This window comes from Betta splendens, chromosome 2, assembly GCF_900634795.4.
Source record: "Betta splendens chromosome 2, fBetSpl5.4, whole genome shotgun sequence".
NCBI lineage: Eukaryota > Metazoa > Chordata > Actinopteri > Anabantiformes > Osphronemidae > Betta > Betta splendens.
The window spans coordinates 13,237,123-13,254,670 of NC_040882.2; the positions used below are offsets into that span (position 1 = coordinate 13,237,123).

The window sequence follows — 17,548 nt, forward strand, 5'->3', positions numbered from 1 at the left end:
TCCAGCGCTACAATCATACAAATATATTAGTTTGTTTTATTCAATTATATCCAATAATACGTCTCCCTTGCCTTTGTGTAAGTTATCATAGAAATAAATACAGATCATATTGCAAATGCAGAGACAAGAGTTTGGGATAATAGTGTGGAGGAAGGAGCGTTCGAGGGGTTAAAGGGATTAAAGAGTAAATACTGGGTAAAGACTGTTTCTTTGACGGTGTCCAGTATAGGATTGGCGCATGCATGCTTGTAGTCCCTCCCATCTGTGATCCTTCGCCTTAACCGGGAGTTTTCAAACTGCAACTTGTGTGTCCGTAACTCATTTCCCTACGTGATCCATCAGTTTGGGTGGTGTTTAGTAGTTGTGTAGATCCACAACGCCAGCAACAAGGGGATTTACTGCACCCCAACCACTTTTGCATGGATATATTTATATAGAGATAGACAGATATATCGATATATTTTTTGCCCCGTCTGAATACAAAAATAGTGTCATTGTGGCTTTGGAAGCTGGAAGACTGAAGCATTCTTTTTGCATTTGGAAGACAAAAAGGAAAGTAAGATTGTGGTGGTTTCCTTAAAATCTTTTCTGGAAGACTTTGTAACAACAACTTGGATCATCCGTGCAGTACAACAAAACCAAATAACCCATTCAAAGTTTCACAGAAACACACACGCGTCACAGGTAGATTTTCGATGTGTGCGCGCGTGTGTGGTTGAGGAAGAGACAGACGGTGAATTAGCAGTCAACGTGCTGCTGGTGAGCCAATTAAACCCCCATAAAGAGATCAAAGGTCAGAGGTCAGTCAGGCGGCATTTGATTGACAGGTGAGTGCTCGAGGATTGTGGAGAGTTACAGTAGGAGGAAGAGCTTTGAGGTCCTGTAACCTTTCTTTCTTGGCAGACAGGAGAATACACACTCATATGAATTGAAACAGCAGTGAATACACATCAGATCAACAAACACACAAGATCAGACCACTGACAGCTTATAAAGGGCGTGACAGTGAATCCCATTGGTCACAGTATTCATACCTTTTACTTAAACAACAAATATGCAATTAAAGGCTAAACAAACACACGACAATAAAGCTTACTGGGTCAAACCCCTACTTAAACAGTGACGGAGCATTAGCTTGTAGGTGGAGTCCCTCCGTGATCTGTCTGCTAAGGTCACCCTTCCCCACTCACATCTGCACTGCTTGGTGCAGGCTGCTGTGTGCATTGCAGATGTGTCCAGGGATCATGGGTGTGCCTTTAAAAACACAGCCTGACGCTGGCAGGAGGGCAGATCTGTCGGTTGATCGTGAACTGGCTGCGACTTTGGGCTTCTTGAGTTGCTGTTTTTAAAAGTTCTTTGTTTTTAATGAAGCAGCCGAGGGAACGAGAAAAGAAGAGCGAGGGAGAAAATCCGTCCGAGGACGGCGTCACTTTTCTGTCGGAGCACGTGAGCCTCTCTTTTCCTCCCTCTCTTTTTTGTGTTTTCTGCTGCATTGCAGATGTGGTGGAGGGACTCCACCTCAAAGTAATGCACACACAGACACACACACACACACGCACACACACACACACATACATACACACACAAACCGAGCTGCTCATAACAATGGGCAAAGTGTTAGAAAAATAAAAGCCCTAATAAAACACCCAGTTGCTTTTTGTATCAATAATAATCACAGCTTTCACACCTTCCCAGATAATGTGGCTGCACCTTGTTAATGGACTTTATTGCTTTCTCTCCAAGGACTCATGCTCATTGATTTGGCCTCTGATTTATCCCCCGTTTTCCTCTTTCCTTCTCTCTCGCTCTCGCTCTCTTGTTGAACACACATAATGAACATACACAGATATTCAATCACAGATGCACAGCAATAACGCACAAAGACTGATGAGCGTGATGTAGTAAATCAGCACGCACACGTGCATAGAGCCTCCCGGTTAAAGGGACGCACGCGTGCAGAGAGGAAGCGAAGCATCAAAGAGGAGCCGCGAGGGCACGAGTTAGCTCCACCACAGTGTGTGACACACGGCTGTGTCTCCGAGTCCTTCACAACCCCAGATGACCCTCTATGCAGTTGTAATCCGCTCGGTAAGCAGGGAGGGCACTGACTCGGGAGAAATGGAAGGGAAGGGAGTCCCCCAGGAGAGACGGGTGTGCGTGATGTGTGAAGTTGGCCGCTGAATCAGATATACATCATTTAACTACCTTCGATAGCCTCAAATACACACACACAGACTCACACACACACACACACACACACACACACACACACACACGCACTCATGTCTCCCATCGTTGTTAAGCACCGTGACCACATGTAGACGTTACACTCTCCAAAGGGCCAGTGTTGAACACTTAAGAATGAACCCAGAGATAGTTATCCAAAAGATAAAACGCTAAATTTGACCGGGGAGAGAGGGGATCACTAATCAAACATGAGCTTGGATGGAGGCTGAGATTAATAACTATCTGTAGATCATGCGAATCAGAAAGACTCATTTCAAGGGAAGCCTGAAGGCTGTAGGGCAGCTGACTTTATCAAAAACACTCAGCTGAGGGAAATAATGAGAGTGCACGAACACAAAATAGCACACTCATGCATGCAACCATGAAAACTCATCAATCGCCATTAAGAATTTTGTAACAGCGTGGGACGCACATTTACACACTTCATCTTAATCTAAATCATTGCTCCTTCTAGATATACTACCTGCAGGTTCCATACCTTTCATCATATTTGTTACAGTCAAAATATGTAGTAATTACAAAATTGGGGATTAATAAGAGATCATTTGTCAGATTTGTCAAACATTAGGAACACAACCATATTGTTTTATGGCATAAATTTATGTTTATTTTGGTCAAAGCCTTTTCAACTAGAATAAAAATTCCAATTACCTACATATTAAAAATGTAGGTGTTATGATGCATTTAATAACTGATTCCACATCTCAGCGATGAACTGAGATGTAAGTCCATCACTCACAACTGTTCAGTGATGAAATTAGAACTGAACGGAGCTCAAGATGTATTTGTAAAGAAATATTAATACATGTATTTAGAGCATAAAAGAAGAACTTAGCTCAGGTTTGTGTACTGCTTCATCCTCCATTTGCCGAAATGCTATGTTTATAACTCTCTCTATGAAACTGGACTCATCAAAAGGGATGTACAGTGCAATACTGTATGAAGTGTTGACCTGCTGATGATCTACTGTAGCTCATCATGTTTGAAACGCTGACAATGACTGCAGCTGCAGCTGTTAGCTTAGCGTTACCCTGCGCAGGTCATAGAAGCTAATGCTAAAGCTAATGTTATCATTAGTCTAAAACTACATTAGTCCTTATTGCATCACAGTAAATAGTAAAGTTGGTGAACTTAATAATCGATATTTGCACCCCTCGATTGGCTGAAAAGGGAAAACCTCACTCAAGAACCTTCACAATCACATTTCTGACTTCACAGGAGGCAGCAGCAGCGCCGCCCCACAACAACAAGACATTTTGGAACACAATTCAAGTAAAAAAAATATTTTCAAAAGTTAAATACAGCGTCTTTACGACCAACACTAAGTCCCAATCTGGTGGCGTGCCCCATTTTTAAAATGTGAGTTTTAGCCCTTAACTCCCCAGCACAGCTTTCTGTCTTACAATGAGAAGGTTCACTTCTGAAAACAACGCACATGACAGATACCTAAGAAAATATTGCAACATAGAATTCACCAGCCCTTAAAATATACGTGACATGAGCATGTCACAAAAGTCATGGCTATGTCCTCGTCTCTCTCCAACAGTATCCCTCTAGGATTCAGTTCCAGCAGGCAGGAGCCTCATCTAATTAATCATCTATGTAATCGCTTTAACAGCTTAAACAGTCAAACATCCACAGTGGGCGACTAGTCAAACATCTTAACCTACAGTCAATGAAGGTTGTCACTGTGACTATGCCTTTTTAACTGTAGCTTGTGTGGCTTCGCTGAACTTAAAGGTGCGTCGCCTTATTCTCTTTGTTTATTATTTCTCCTCATCATTTCTTCCTTAACCTCCCTCTCCTGTTTCAAGTAAAGCAATTTCTCCTCAGGAGAGCCCAGTGAAAGTTCCCTTTATCTCTGGCGTGGCGGTTTGCTCTACTCAGCAGCTTGCTTCCCGGCTGCGCGGGTTATCAGCTATCATTATTTACAACCACAGGTTACAGGGGGAGCCGAGGATTACGTGTGTCCACATTACCATAATTCCCTCTTAAATCTCTTTTTGTTCCGCTCATCACCACAAACTTTCCCCCGCATAAAAACCTCTCTTTCTGCCTTTTCTTTCTTTGGTTCCGTCCTGAGCCCTGATCATCAATCTAGTCTCGCCCGTACCCCCTGAAACACGGGATTCCCGAGCGTCCCGCAATACATAAACATTAGGCAGAAACAATTACCTGCCTGCCACGTTGGTCCGAGAGTGAGAGATGTGAAAAATGACTGCTTTTCATATTGAATGAAAAGGACCCGAAACAAGAATATATTCAATAATAAATATTAAAGTTGCCAGGTAATCTACTAAAACGCTAACTACATGACCATACGCAGATCTATCTATCATTGTATATACAAGAAGCATATCATCTCATATTATTCACTATTTGACTTTGGTCTCATACTGTATATGACCTCCGTGCCTGTCATTGTAAGCCATCTAAAAAAAGTTGGGGTCAAAGCATCACAAACTTTGTCAAATAACAAGTGAAGAAAATAAAGGCTTGAATTCACTTGTCTTGGGAGAGATTTATTGGAAGTCATGTGGAGAGGCAGATTAAACCACGGCTACAAAAACGTGTGAATGAGACTCAGGAAGGTCATAAAGAGCCGCTGCAGCAACCTCCACATATAAAAAATAATGGTCAAGATAGAAGCAGCGGAGCCGGAAATATTCTCATCTTTAGTGCCAGCTGAGTGTATCTGTGCATGGCTTGCAGTACCACTGGAAGTACTGTGCTCCTGGTATGAGTAAAGGCTCATCGAGTAGTGGCTGTACAGCGTAATGTACCCTCAACTCAAATCAGCTCAACTAAGATTGCAGTTCGGACATGATCTAGGATTTACAAAATGTTCTGGACCAAAAGACATCCAGAACCCACCCCCATCGGGCCTCGATGCGTCACTGATGGAGGAATTTGTTCTTAGACAATGACCTTGAAGCAATTTCAAGAACATTCTTTTGGTAGAGAGCTGAGGATTCCTGTTGGCATCTGTAAAATCTTTCAAATATTCCTCTCCAGAGAATTCCATATCTTTGTTTCTAACAGAATTTGTACATGTACTCTATGTACAGCAGCAAGCAACATTTCTTCGTACCTAAATGTAACTGTAGGATTAATCCCTGTCAGTCGAGTAAGTGTCCTTGAAAGTAATTCACCGCTAAGTATTTGTTAGGATTTGTTTTAAAATCAAATCAATCAAAAACATGTAAGAGCTAATCATTTTGTCTCAATTTAGTTTTGTCAGTCCTACAGATTTTAATCCAACTCATCTCCTAAAGAAGAATTACCTCTACACAGCTGGCTACAAACCGTGACAGATGTCATTTAGTGAAGGCAACGGGATCGTCTCACCATCTCCTTTGTGCATTGCAAAATAAAAAACGTGTTCATTTAAAGTACAGTACACACAAAAATTCCATTTTTCTGTTGGCACATTCAAGACATTTCAAGTAAACTACTTTCTGGTGTCCCAACATAATACACGTGTGCTTAGAGGTACTGTGGATTTGGGACAAAGTTGTATTATGTGTTACTATATGGATAGTGTTTAGTTTAAATTTTGCTAGTTAGCTTAATTAGTGTGTGGACCTGATGTTGTTTTATCTAGAAACTGAAGTGGCCTCCTCCTACTGCATCTCATTCAAAAGCCTATAGCCCATAATAGAAATGCATAATAATACTGGCTTGAGGACAGCAGCGCTCAGGTAGCAAGGAACCGGAGAAAACTGTTCTCATAAACTCAAATGATTTTTTTTTCTCATATGGTGATAGAGGCAGCTAAATAAAAACGCTTCCTGTATGTTTTAGATGAGGAATAAAACAGGTGCTGTTTGCGCCTCGGGCATTTGTGCAATGCATGGTCAGCCACAGTGGAAATAGTAATTGCAGTGTCATCATAAGCTACATCAGGTTCTATCAGCACCTCATCTCACTGATGATGTCGTCATCATCATCTGCACACACACACACACACACACACACACGCTCCACCACGTGTGTGCGTTCGGCCCTCACAACGGCCTGAGTGCAGAAGCCACTTTGGCTGGATGTCGAACGCCAGAGGACCCGCGAGTGTGTGTTCATGCCGTGAAACATTTGAATCCACCTCCGACTCCATTAACAAAGCCAGAAAGGATGTAAGGGGAAATTAGACTCCGTGTCACAAACTAATGACGTCGCACAAGAAACAAAAAGACCACATACACATGCACACATATGAGGACACAAACGGGCCTCGCGCGCGTCATAGAGTCGCCGGCACTCACGGAAGACGTGGTTCGAGCAGATGGCGGTGGAACTAAAGTCTGCAGAGTCCCTGTGACAGCCTCGCTCTGTGGGACGCGGGAGGGACATAAAAACACCGCTTTGGGAATTTGGTTGAGTGGAGGAATGGGCGGCTGACGCGGGTGGGACCCTTCCAGCTGGCCGGGGCCAGCTGTGGTGACATGCTATATGATGCTAGGCTACTGTTCACCGCTCCGTGGAGTTATTGCTTTTAAATCCCCGGCTGTTATCAAAGAGGAAGGTGGAGGGCTGGTGTGAACGGGGGTCTCTGAAGTTAAAAGAGGTCAGATCCGCTCCTCTGCACCAGTGCATTGTGGTATATGGAGTTCTGTGGGGTCGGTGCAGCCCAAACGACCCCGTTCAGGCGTTGGCCGGGGCCCCGTGTCATCCGTCCCTCGTCCCCCGCGTCGCTGAGCGCTAGGAGTTGGAGCTTTTGGCTTTGGTTTGAGCGTCCTTCTTGCCGTTCTGGTGCACGGGTGAGTCACTGGAGGTCTTGGGTGTTTTCCTGGGAGGACTCTGTTCGGCGACGTCGTGCAGAGAGGGCTCCCTGTACATGGCCACTGTGCGAAAACAAAAGGTTTCCTGGGTTATGAACGGTATTTAAAGCCTGTATTACAGCAACGTTAGGACAAGTTCCAAGTGTTGATCCTGGTGCTTAGCTGTAAGCAGAGGTCCAGTTACAAAGCCCACAGCCAGTATGTTAAAGAATCATTAAAACACTGCGGACAGATGTCAAGGAATCATTGAAGAGCAAACAGTTCTGTCCTGGTGGTTTTCCATCTAAGACATTTTGCCTTAGATGCTGATTTCATTTTCAGTTTATAATATTGATCAACTGTGTATTAGAAACATTTCAGTCTTTAATGGAATCAATTAAACATGATGTGATTTACTGTCCTATCTTCATGGGTACTTAATGGCAATAGAAACGTAAAGGGCTACAGTTCATAGTATTGGAGTTGGAGTTTGCTGTTGGGTCTTAACGCCCATCTAGCTAGTGCTCTACAGCACTAGCTGCCTGTGTGTCAGTCTGTACCTTCAATGAGTTTGGGCAGGAAGTGAGCGGCTCCCTTCGTCTTCTTGACGCGATTCCCTTTCATGACCTGTCCGTCCCGATTAATCCCAATGTACCAGGCCCGGCCCGACTGGGTCTGTCTGTACAGGATGGACGAGTAGGTGACGTAGTAGTTCTCAAACACGCACTCCTTAAACTTACACTCGGGCGTGAAGTGTTCCTGAAAGACACACACACACACACACAGACGCACACGCAGCAGGTCAGATCTATTATTTATATATTTACTCTGCAGTTCTACTGGCTCAGCTGGGGAACAGGACAAAATGAGCCTCACATTTCATTGTGACAGGGTTACAGGAGCATCTTTGGGGGCGGCGCCAACACACACGCACACACACACGCACACACACACACACAGACACACACACAAACTTCATCATACAAACAAAAAAACTCATTTACATGCTCATGTCCACATGCAACTCATCAGTCGCGTTTACCTGCAACAACCCACAATCCACCGGATCCTTCACCCCTTCCGCAGTTTAACAGCCCAGCTGTCGGCCTTCAGCTCACACACAGAGCACACATATACACACAGCTTTGCGTTAGGCCGTACGTCAACACCGAGACATCCCGCCCTCCTCCATCTCTCACCTATTACTGCTCACACAGTGTCTCCAGCTCATATTCTGCCTTTCCAGCGCGTCACTCCCTCCACCCCTCCGCCGTTTGGTAACCTTGTCAGGGAACAAACCAATTTGCAGGATTGATTTGGAGCCTTGATGTGACAGGTGAGTTGAAAAGGCCTGAATAAGGAGTTTGCTCTCTCTCTTTCTACCCCTCTCATTCATTCCCCCCTCTCTCGCCCGCTGTCCTCCCGCTGCTCTCTGTGCTCTGTTTAGCTGCCACCGTATAGGCTCAGGGCCTCAGCGCCTGGCTGTATCCACTGTACCACACATAAACTAGCTAATTACATAGACTGTATCTCCCATACTTTAATTACACATCCATTCACTTAGGCAGCTTTTCATTTCCCCAGCCCCACATTAGCTCAGCTCTAATAGCACAGAGCCAGATCTAAGGGTCTGGAGTCTTATGGAAGGTGTCATCAGGCTCTTATCGTTAACTGTGTTTGCACACACTCATTTTCATGTTTTGGAGTTTGTGCTGCCATACAGTATCTGATCACCTGCACACACACACACACACACACACACACATCAGCAACAACTTGTTCATCTGGAAGCTGATTGACCAGACCTGTGGGCTGCATCAGAAATAGAGCGGACTAAACATAGGGCGTTCCTGGAGCCAGTTGTTTCCTGTTTCAAACCAATGCTGTTAGAGTAGCACACCTTTGCCTGTCCAATCAAATTATGACCAAATGAAATCTGTCTCTGGACCCTTGCTAATGCATTTACTTTCATAAAATCTCGAAAGTATTCTGCTTAAACAGCAGCTCGTTGGGAAAACCTCTCAAGAGGTGGAGCTGCTGCCCCTTTGTGTCTTTTTGTCATCTTCTCTGTAGCTCTACAAAGCAATATGTCATATGTCATTGTTTATGTCTGACATATAAAATGGGAGCTACTTTCTGAGTGAATTTTTAAAATTGTTTAGAATGAATAGGTGATTTGTCTTGGACAGAGGCCAGACACACGTAGTTTGTCACGCACACCCAGGGTGCCATCAGCATTGGCGCTTTAAAGGATAACACTCTATTAAACAGTCATTTATAGGGACACATTATTCACACAGTAGATACGCAGGGGACAGAGGCACATCTGTCTGCATATCATTTGTCAGCACTCTGTTGGGTTTCCCAGAGTCCAGAGTTTTTCCTCTTTCTTGCTTTTTCTAACTGAATCAAATTCATGGTGTTCCACAAGGTTCTGTTCAAGGACCTACAGTGGTTTGATTTGTACATGCTTTCCTTGTTCATTTCTAACTGTTTCTACATGTGGCTGTTCTGGCAATTCAATTTCCTCACTGTAGAATGAATAAGGTTTACCTTATCTTATCTTTGAATGTTAATGTTAATGTCGAGCAACATTAGTCAGGAGAGATGTCAAGTCGGTTTTTCAAGGATTTTAGTAAAGAAGGTAACTCCCTTTGGCTTTTTCCCATAAGGGGTCACCACAGAATGATTCGCATGTTTGCCAAGTTTTTACACCGAATGCCCTTCCTGATGCAACTCTGTCTATTTACCTGGGCTGAGGACTGGCACACAATTCACTGGCTTGCAACTCCTGTGGCAAGATTCAAACCCACGCCCATGGCGTCAGCAGCAAAACGCTCCAACCACAGCCCCAAACGTCCCTACAGAACTAAGATCACAGCAAGGCTGGAAATACAATTCTAAATTTATGAAAGATAGAAAACACAAGGAGCTGCAAACACAATAGGACCTGGGATTACAATAACAACGAGGACAACCACAATCAACAAAACAAGACACACCTGAAGAGGTATAAACAGTAAAAGGAACATCTACTGTACAAAAATCAACACACAATGAGGTCACAGTGCCACCACTGGGCTGGAGGGGGAATCGTAACACTGATTGTTGACAATGCAGTTTTTTTATAAACTTGTGAGCTTTGTATCTAAAGGTGCAGGGAGAGCTCTAAATCAAACACTCACTTGAATCACTATAATATGATTTCAGTCAGAATTTTGATGTTTACATTATAAAACCCTTACGTTTACACTGTGTCTTGTTGCTTTGATTCTGTTTGCTATTGTGATACACTTTGCAATCAAAATGACAAACCTGAGAAATGGGAGCTGTGTCCAAATAATGAAAAAGAACCTCCACTCCACCAACCAACACTCACTCTGTAAATATTAATTCCAGGAAGCCTCATTTACTTGATCTGTCAGCTGTATTGAAACGGATGCAGAACCTCTCGTGCTCAACAGGGGCTGCTCAAAACACACTCTGTCACTGCTGCTGAAGATGAGCTCCCATCCCTTCACCACCAGGTTATACTCAGTTTGTAAACACCAAACTTTATTTATTGTCACCTAAATGTCCAAATTGTGTTGTCTTGTGTGAATTAGCAGGCAGAGACCTTGATGTCGCTTGTGTTTGAAATAGAAAGGGACAAAAAAGACAGACAATCACTCGCAAATCACATCAAGTTAGCGTCACAAGAAGGCATCCACGACCCAAGTCCTCTTGACACAGTTGCTATGAAGTCCTCTGTTGCACACAGAACATTTTAGTGGGGACAAGAGGATTGTGAGTGCGTCCTTGTTCAGTGTGTGTACATCCACCCGAGCGTGTCTGCTGTTGTGACAGAGAGACATGACAGATCCCTTTTACATCAGTGGGAGGCCACCCGGTGCCAGATGACATGCATGCACACACACACTCTCACACCACATCAGCAGTGACGGATGGGCCGGTCGCCTTCCTCATCACTCACTCCCACAGACCAGAAGAGAGAAAGGGGCCGAGCGAGGGAAGGAGAGGGGGCGGCGGGGGGAGGGGGAGAAAATAAGGTGAAAGAGGAGGAAAGGAAAAGTGGAGAAGTGAGGGATGGAGAGACAAAGACCTTACAGTGGGATTATTCTCCCCCGATGACACACACCTGAAGACATCATTCAGGCCTGTTTGCAGGCACACAGATGCCGTTAACAGCTGGGCCTCCCATGCACTCAGCTGGGAAATTGATTCTATGTAAAGCGTCTGTGAAAGTCAATAAGCGTTAGGGCAGAAAAAAAATGATTAGGGTTTGATTGGACATGGGGAGCGATGAGAGGAACCTGAAAGGACCTACAAGCTGTGATAGAGCAACAACAGGTTAAGCTCTGGGCTTTAAGTCCCAGACGTGGTCCCAGAGGACTAATAGATTCCATAGAGTCCACAGGGCACATGAATGAAGTGTTCAGACATGACTGGAGATGTATTGAGTTTCTTACAGCTAATCAGTAAATCAGTAAATGGTGTAATGTGTCAGCAGGTACAGTCTAATCGATAGGTGTCACAGTCGTTACTGGACCAAATGCCCACGGGACCGTTACTGGCCTCGTTCGAGCGGTTATGATATATTACTATAGAGTTCAGAGTCAAGTCCAAGTGTGTGCTGGCTTCAAACTTCATTCAATTTAAATCAAGTGAGAGGATGAAGACTTCCTTGTTACAGGGAAGGAGATGATATGAATGTGTGACTAATGTTGATGCTTATTGATCTGCTGATCGTTTATGCAGCTTAAGACATTTATTTGCTTCAGATCGGCAGCAGAAAAGGCTCATGTCTAACTAACCAAAGATCACTGATTGATTTTGAAAAGACATTTTTTTTATTCAAGCCCGATATGAGCACCAGTGTAACGTCGTTATCCACATCCAGACGCCTCAGATCTGATCAGTCTGAAAAGTTCCTGTGGGTAGGTTCAGTGCAGAGGCTGTCTGTTTGTTCATCTAAAATAGAATGTGCAGAAGAGGGAATGGTGTTATTTCAGAGCATGTGAACTCAAGTTGTTTTTGGACAAGTTTGCCTGAAAATATGACATCAGTCAACAGCCTTGTGTGTCACAGCGAATCGCTCCTTCTAGCAGTCCATCCTGCGTTCACTTCACAAGGCCATAAAACTAAAACTGTCATAAAAATATCCTGCAGGGAAGAAAACTTATAAAAATGTAATGGACTGATCATGAATTGAATGTTGTCTTTCTTTAACAAAGCACTTCCTGTAAGGGGATTGGGACCTTTATTGGCCCCAGGAAGCTGATCTGTGTATGATGGGATGTAAAAGTCTTGTCATGACATACGTTTACATAGTTACGCCACCATCTGACGTACAGTAAAATTACATGGTGTTAAAAAAGCTGTCTTAAAACTTTAATCACCGCAGACACCATGAGAACCCAATGAAGTGCATGTGGGTGTTTTTGTACCTGTAATGAATAATGAAAGATTCACCCGCAGTAGCAAATCACATCAGAAGAATAGGAATCAGCATCAAAAGGTTAGTCACTCAAAGGCTTGTTTACCAGCAACGCCGATTATTATCAGAGCAAATGAGGCGAAAAACCACTCTCAGGACAAACAGCTGAGGAAGCATCACAGGATCTGGCAAAGTAATTGTCTAAAGACTTGAATAATTATCATTTTTTAATTTAGGCGCGTGGACAAAACACTGTACAGCCCCGCTGGCGCTTCCTGTAGTGTTGTCATCAGCACTGCTCTCTCAGCTTCTGGGTCTAAGCTATAACTCAGCATTTATGAAGAAAACAGTAAAAAAATAAATAAATTACATAAAATTACATAAAGTGGAAGGAACATCCGCATCTGCAACTATTATAACCTCTGACAATAACAACTTTCCGACACCACAGGGATGTTTTTTAACGATCAGACCCTTCTCAGCTGGCTCTAAAGGTCTTTTCTGTGTCTTTCCCCGTCTGATCTTTACCTATTGGCCTCTCGCCGCGTTGGCGAACCCTCGGGGTGTCTGCAAGTCGCTGACCGGCCGGGAGGAGGAAGAAGTCGGACTACTTCAGGGGTCCTCGGCTGTGCCAACATTCTGGCATTTACAGGGACGCCCTGAGGAGCGGTGGAGCTCGACCAGGCCTGATGCGCTCGCTGCCCCCGGAAAAACACAAGCCACGCGCTGTTTGCCGAAAGGGCGCGCGCGTGTGTGTGTGTGTGTGTGTGTGTGTGTGTGTGTGTGTGTGTGTGTGTGTGTGTGTGTGTGCAAGACACATGCACAAGAGATGCTGTAATCCTAATGCTGAAACTCGCATTCGCATGCACATTTCATGAAACAGCCAAGAAAGAGAAGAAAGGGCACTTTGACTCGGTGTAGTGAGCACAGCTGGAGAGGGGGCAGGAGGGAAGAGGCGGGGGGGGGGTATGTCCTACGCTTCTCACCTTGACTGCCAGACCCTCTGTGCACGTGGGGATTTTCCAAAGGGAAACAACCTCCCATCTATTTTTCATCCATCCTTATCTCCTTTTCCTTATCTTTCCTTTTCATATCCTCTTTGTCGCCTGCTCTTCCCTTCTTCTGCCTTTGCATTTCTTCCCATCTTCTTCTGCAGCGTCTGCTGCCATAATAAATAGACAAGGTGATTGTGTGCGAGTGTGTGTGTGTGTGTGTTTTTTTTTTGAGGGGGGTTATTCAGAGTGTAAGCAAGGTTGAGGAAGAGGGTGAAAGAGGGCAGAGCGCAAAGAGGAGCAAATACTGCTGACTCAAAGAAAAATAGATGAGAGTTCACCGATTCGGTGGGTGACTGAGGTCAGTATGAGGAGAGGAGTCGAAGAGAAGGCACTGGAAAGCTGAAGAAACAAATCTTCCAGATACGTTAATCGTTGGGTGTGTATTAGTAGTAACTGATATGAGTGATAAGCATGAGTAACTCTTTTAATGCCCCACTTTATCTTGAGGACTTTTGTAAAAGTTGAAATGCATTGTGGGTCACATTTATTTAGAAATTATGAGGGATTCATAAAGTCACAAGAACCGCGCATACAGTACGTGTGCGCTCTCCAAGGTGCTGATCCAGTTGCCGAGCGCAGTCACGGGACCTGCTGTGTTCTCCGCCTCGCTCCCCTCTGTCTGTGGAGCCAGGTGGAATTTCCTCACAATAACTTAATATTATGATTGTTTCCACCGACTCGGGCAGATTGTTTGGCATCAGCTGCTGAGACTGACACATCAAACACTTTAATGTGAAAACAACTCGCAATTACACTATAATTAGATGCCTACTAAACACAGGCCAGCTGGGTCTCACTGCTTTCCACTTCCTATAGTCTGAATTTGGCAGAGTGGTAATATGGAATCTGCAGATGTTTTCAGTGCACTGGTTTGGTCTTAAGGTTGCTGGATGTCGCGTCAATCTTATCACTCTCTGTCACTAAAAAACAGCAGCTGACAAAGACAAATACTGTAGAATCATCTAATACCGTGATTGGCCCCGGACAGAGCTGCAGCCTTTTCAGGTGGATAACGATGCCCCACATCTCTCTCGGCCCATTCTCCTGTCCTGCTTTTCTCATCTCTTCCATATCGCCACGCGTTACTAAAGGAGTCCCCAGTGAGGAGCTCAGAGAGAATACTGTACCACGAATGGTGCAGGACGCAGGCAGAGAGGGCTGGGAGCAAACAAGGGAGGAGGAGCGAACACGGTGCAGGTGAAGGGTGTGGGACAAGTAAAAGAGCTGGAAGGCTGATGAGGAACAGACAAGAGAGGTGAAAGTTGAAGCTTGAATGCCACAGAAATGAAATCACGCAGTAAAGACAGGCTTTACAGGAATCAATGGTGATTTCAGCTCTTTAGTTGCTGTTGTTAAACAGAGGAGCTAAAATAGTTCACATGTATGGACAGTAAATACACACTGTGTCTTCTCCCTCACAGCGTTCTGCTGTACTGGGTTGTAAGTGGAACCCTGGTCGTTTATCCTCTGCGCATAGACCCAGAATGTCATGTGGCGGAGGAAAGTTTTACTTTGCTCAACTTTTCCTCTGTTAACTTTGGAGAGTCTGTCCAGAGCTGGTCCTGGGTATCGAAGTCCGGCCCAATTATGTCTGCCTGCCTCTGTCAGATTGTTTATACCTGACTGCACATGTGTGTTTGTGGGGATGTGGACGGTGGCTAAATTGCACGGGGCAGTGTGTGTGTGTGTGTGTGTGTGTGTGTGTGTGTGTGTGTGTGTGTGTGTGTGTGTGTGTGTGTGTGTGTGCGTGTGTGCGTGTGTGTGTGTGTGTGTCTTTCTCACACCACCCGCCAACCCCCCACTCGCCCCCCTGACCAAGCACACATCATTCCTCCTCCTTTCTCTCCACCCAGGAGGCTTTTCCTCAGCACACAGCTAATAAAGTGGGCCAGCTACACGGCTGAGCCCTATTTTTATCAGAAAGCAATTTACAGGAGGTGCCCACAGGTAAGTGTGTCCCAGCGCCTCAGACAATGGAGCCATGACAAGGAGTTTCCCCCCGCCATTAACCTCTGCTGAGCTACTCCCAAGCGCCCCGATGCTGCAGGAGCTCCTGTACTCATGCCTTGCAGGACGGACACACCGCTGCCCATGCACGCTTCATTATTCTCCTCGAAAGGCAGGACTTGTACGGCATTAGGCACGAGATAGGAAGAGACGGTGAGTGGGAATAAAGACAAATGTACAGTGACCAGATGAATAAAGGCGTCGCAGGCGAAGGCGACAGGGGAGAAATGAAGAAGAGGAGTGTATCGTTGGGAACGTGTAAAGAGGGATGGGTGTATGAAGCCCAGCTGGACTTTTTCCTCATACAGGTTGGCTTCCTGGCTCCGCTAAGAAAAGCTCTGCTTCAGCTAATGCTGGGTGTTATTATCAAAAACTTATAACTCATTTGCCTCACATCAAAGGAGAGGTGACGTCTCAAGGGGACATCACACAATATGAAACACGATACTTACAGGAGCAACAATATACAGTAATGCATATACTGGTTAATGCTGTTAATACTGTATTAACCTTAAATAATAAGGACCACATATGAAATATATTGTGTTAATTTAATGCTGAGCTTCAGTAGCTTTGCACATAAACTGAAATGTGATAAAATGGTGAAGAGGAAAGGTTTGAGGGTGTCAGGACGAGGAGGTGAAAGACAAACACACAGATGACACAAGGACAGCGGATAAAAGGGCACATCAAGACAGGGATATATGTGCTGAGTTAAAGAGGCTCATGGGGTGACAGGAATCTGGGGCGTGGAGCAGTGTGATGAGGACGACGGGAGACGACAGACAGGGACCAGGACAGACTGCACATGAGTAAGAGAGGGGGGAATCAGCGAGAGGGAGGAGTCAGCGAGAGGGAGGAGTCAACGAAAGGGCGGAGTCAGCGAGAGGGAGGAGTCGGCAAGAGGGAGGAGTCAGTGAGAGGGCGGAGTCAGCGAGAGGTTGAGTCTCCTAGTGCAGATGTTGTTATTTTCTTCCCAGCATCCTTTGCTTCCCTCCTCTCTCTCAATCAAATTGCCCTGATCACTTCATTTACTCTCGTTCTTCCTCATTTTACTGTTGCAGCAGATGCTACTTCCTAAACTGCACATGTTCTGGTAGATGGCTTGCAGTGACTCACTCCATCTCACCTTTGGCCTCGTGTTTTATCGTCCTGAAACAAGAGGCCCATGTGAGGACAAACATATATTGACTCCATCATTAAGCCTGTTACTGTACTCCCACTCCCTGTTATTTCAACAACCCAGAGTTTAACAACTTGACTCTGCGCTACCATTTGGCTGCATTTAGCTGCTTGTTTTCCAGTCTCTCCCGAGGGCTGTGTCTTGGTCATCCTTAAATAGATACAATAAAGTCTGAAGTCTGGTTCCAAGCACTTTACTCTACACTGACTCTCTTTTCCTGGAGAGAGGGGAGTGTCATTAAGTGACCTTGACCAAGAAGTGTTTGTCCTTTAATTATAGGGTAAAATCTTATCAAGCAAGGTTAAATGTGATGTGTGTGTACCTGTATATGCTGAACTTATTCTGAATATGCATATTCACAAAATGTTTTGTAACAAAAGGAGAAAAAAACTCTAATAACATATCAAGAGGAAACTACTACACATTTATAAAAATGCAGCAATAAGCTAAATATTAGGTGTAATTAAAGGAGACATAAATTATGGGCCTGAAAAAAAAACAGTAAAAGACCTTTTATTGTTGAGCTTTTACTGGCACACGTACAGCTGGAAGGAGCTTCTTCTTAATTCTCAGTCCTTTAAATAAGTGTTGTAATGATCTCTATATATTGTGTGTGTGTGGGGGGGGGGGGGGGTTGCTGAGGGGGGGCACATCTGCCATGGAGGCCTTGTGAAAGATTAATGCTGAGTAGCCACTGGAACATTGCTGCAGCCAAGGTGAGTCTTTGTTATTACTACGCAAACGAGAGAGAAACACCTCTTCACATCACTTAAAAGGTGCATCATCAAGTTATAACTGTATGTTTTAACTATTATATCAAGTTATGTAAAGTTCAGTGGATCCTCCAAAATATAGTCACCGG

General features: G+C 44.6%; 1 protein-coding gene across 1 annotated transcript in view; it reads right to left on the bottom strand.

Moving 5' to 3' along the window:
• Positions 1 to 8: 8 nt before the first annotated feature.
• Positions 9 to 17,548, bottom strand: part of fgf11a (fibroblast growth factor 11a) — a 55,898-nt gene continuing 38,358 nt past the window's right edge. Inside the window, exons 4-5 of the mRNA XM_029136107.3 lie at positions 7,565 to 7,763; positions 9 to 7,088 (exon numbers count right to left, since the gene is read on the bottom strand). Coding sequence (XP_028991940.1) covers positions 6,946 to 7,088; positions 7,565 to 7,763 — 342 coding nt within the window. The 3' untranslated portion in view covers positions 9 to 6,945. The remainder of the gene's footprint in view (positions 7,089 to 7,564; positions 7,764 to 17,548) is intronic.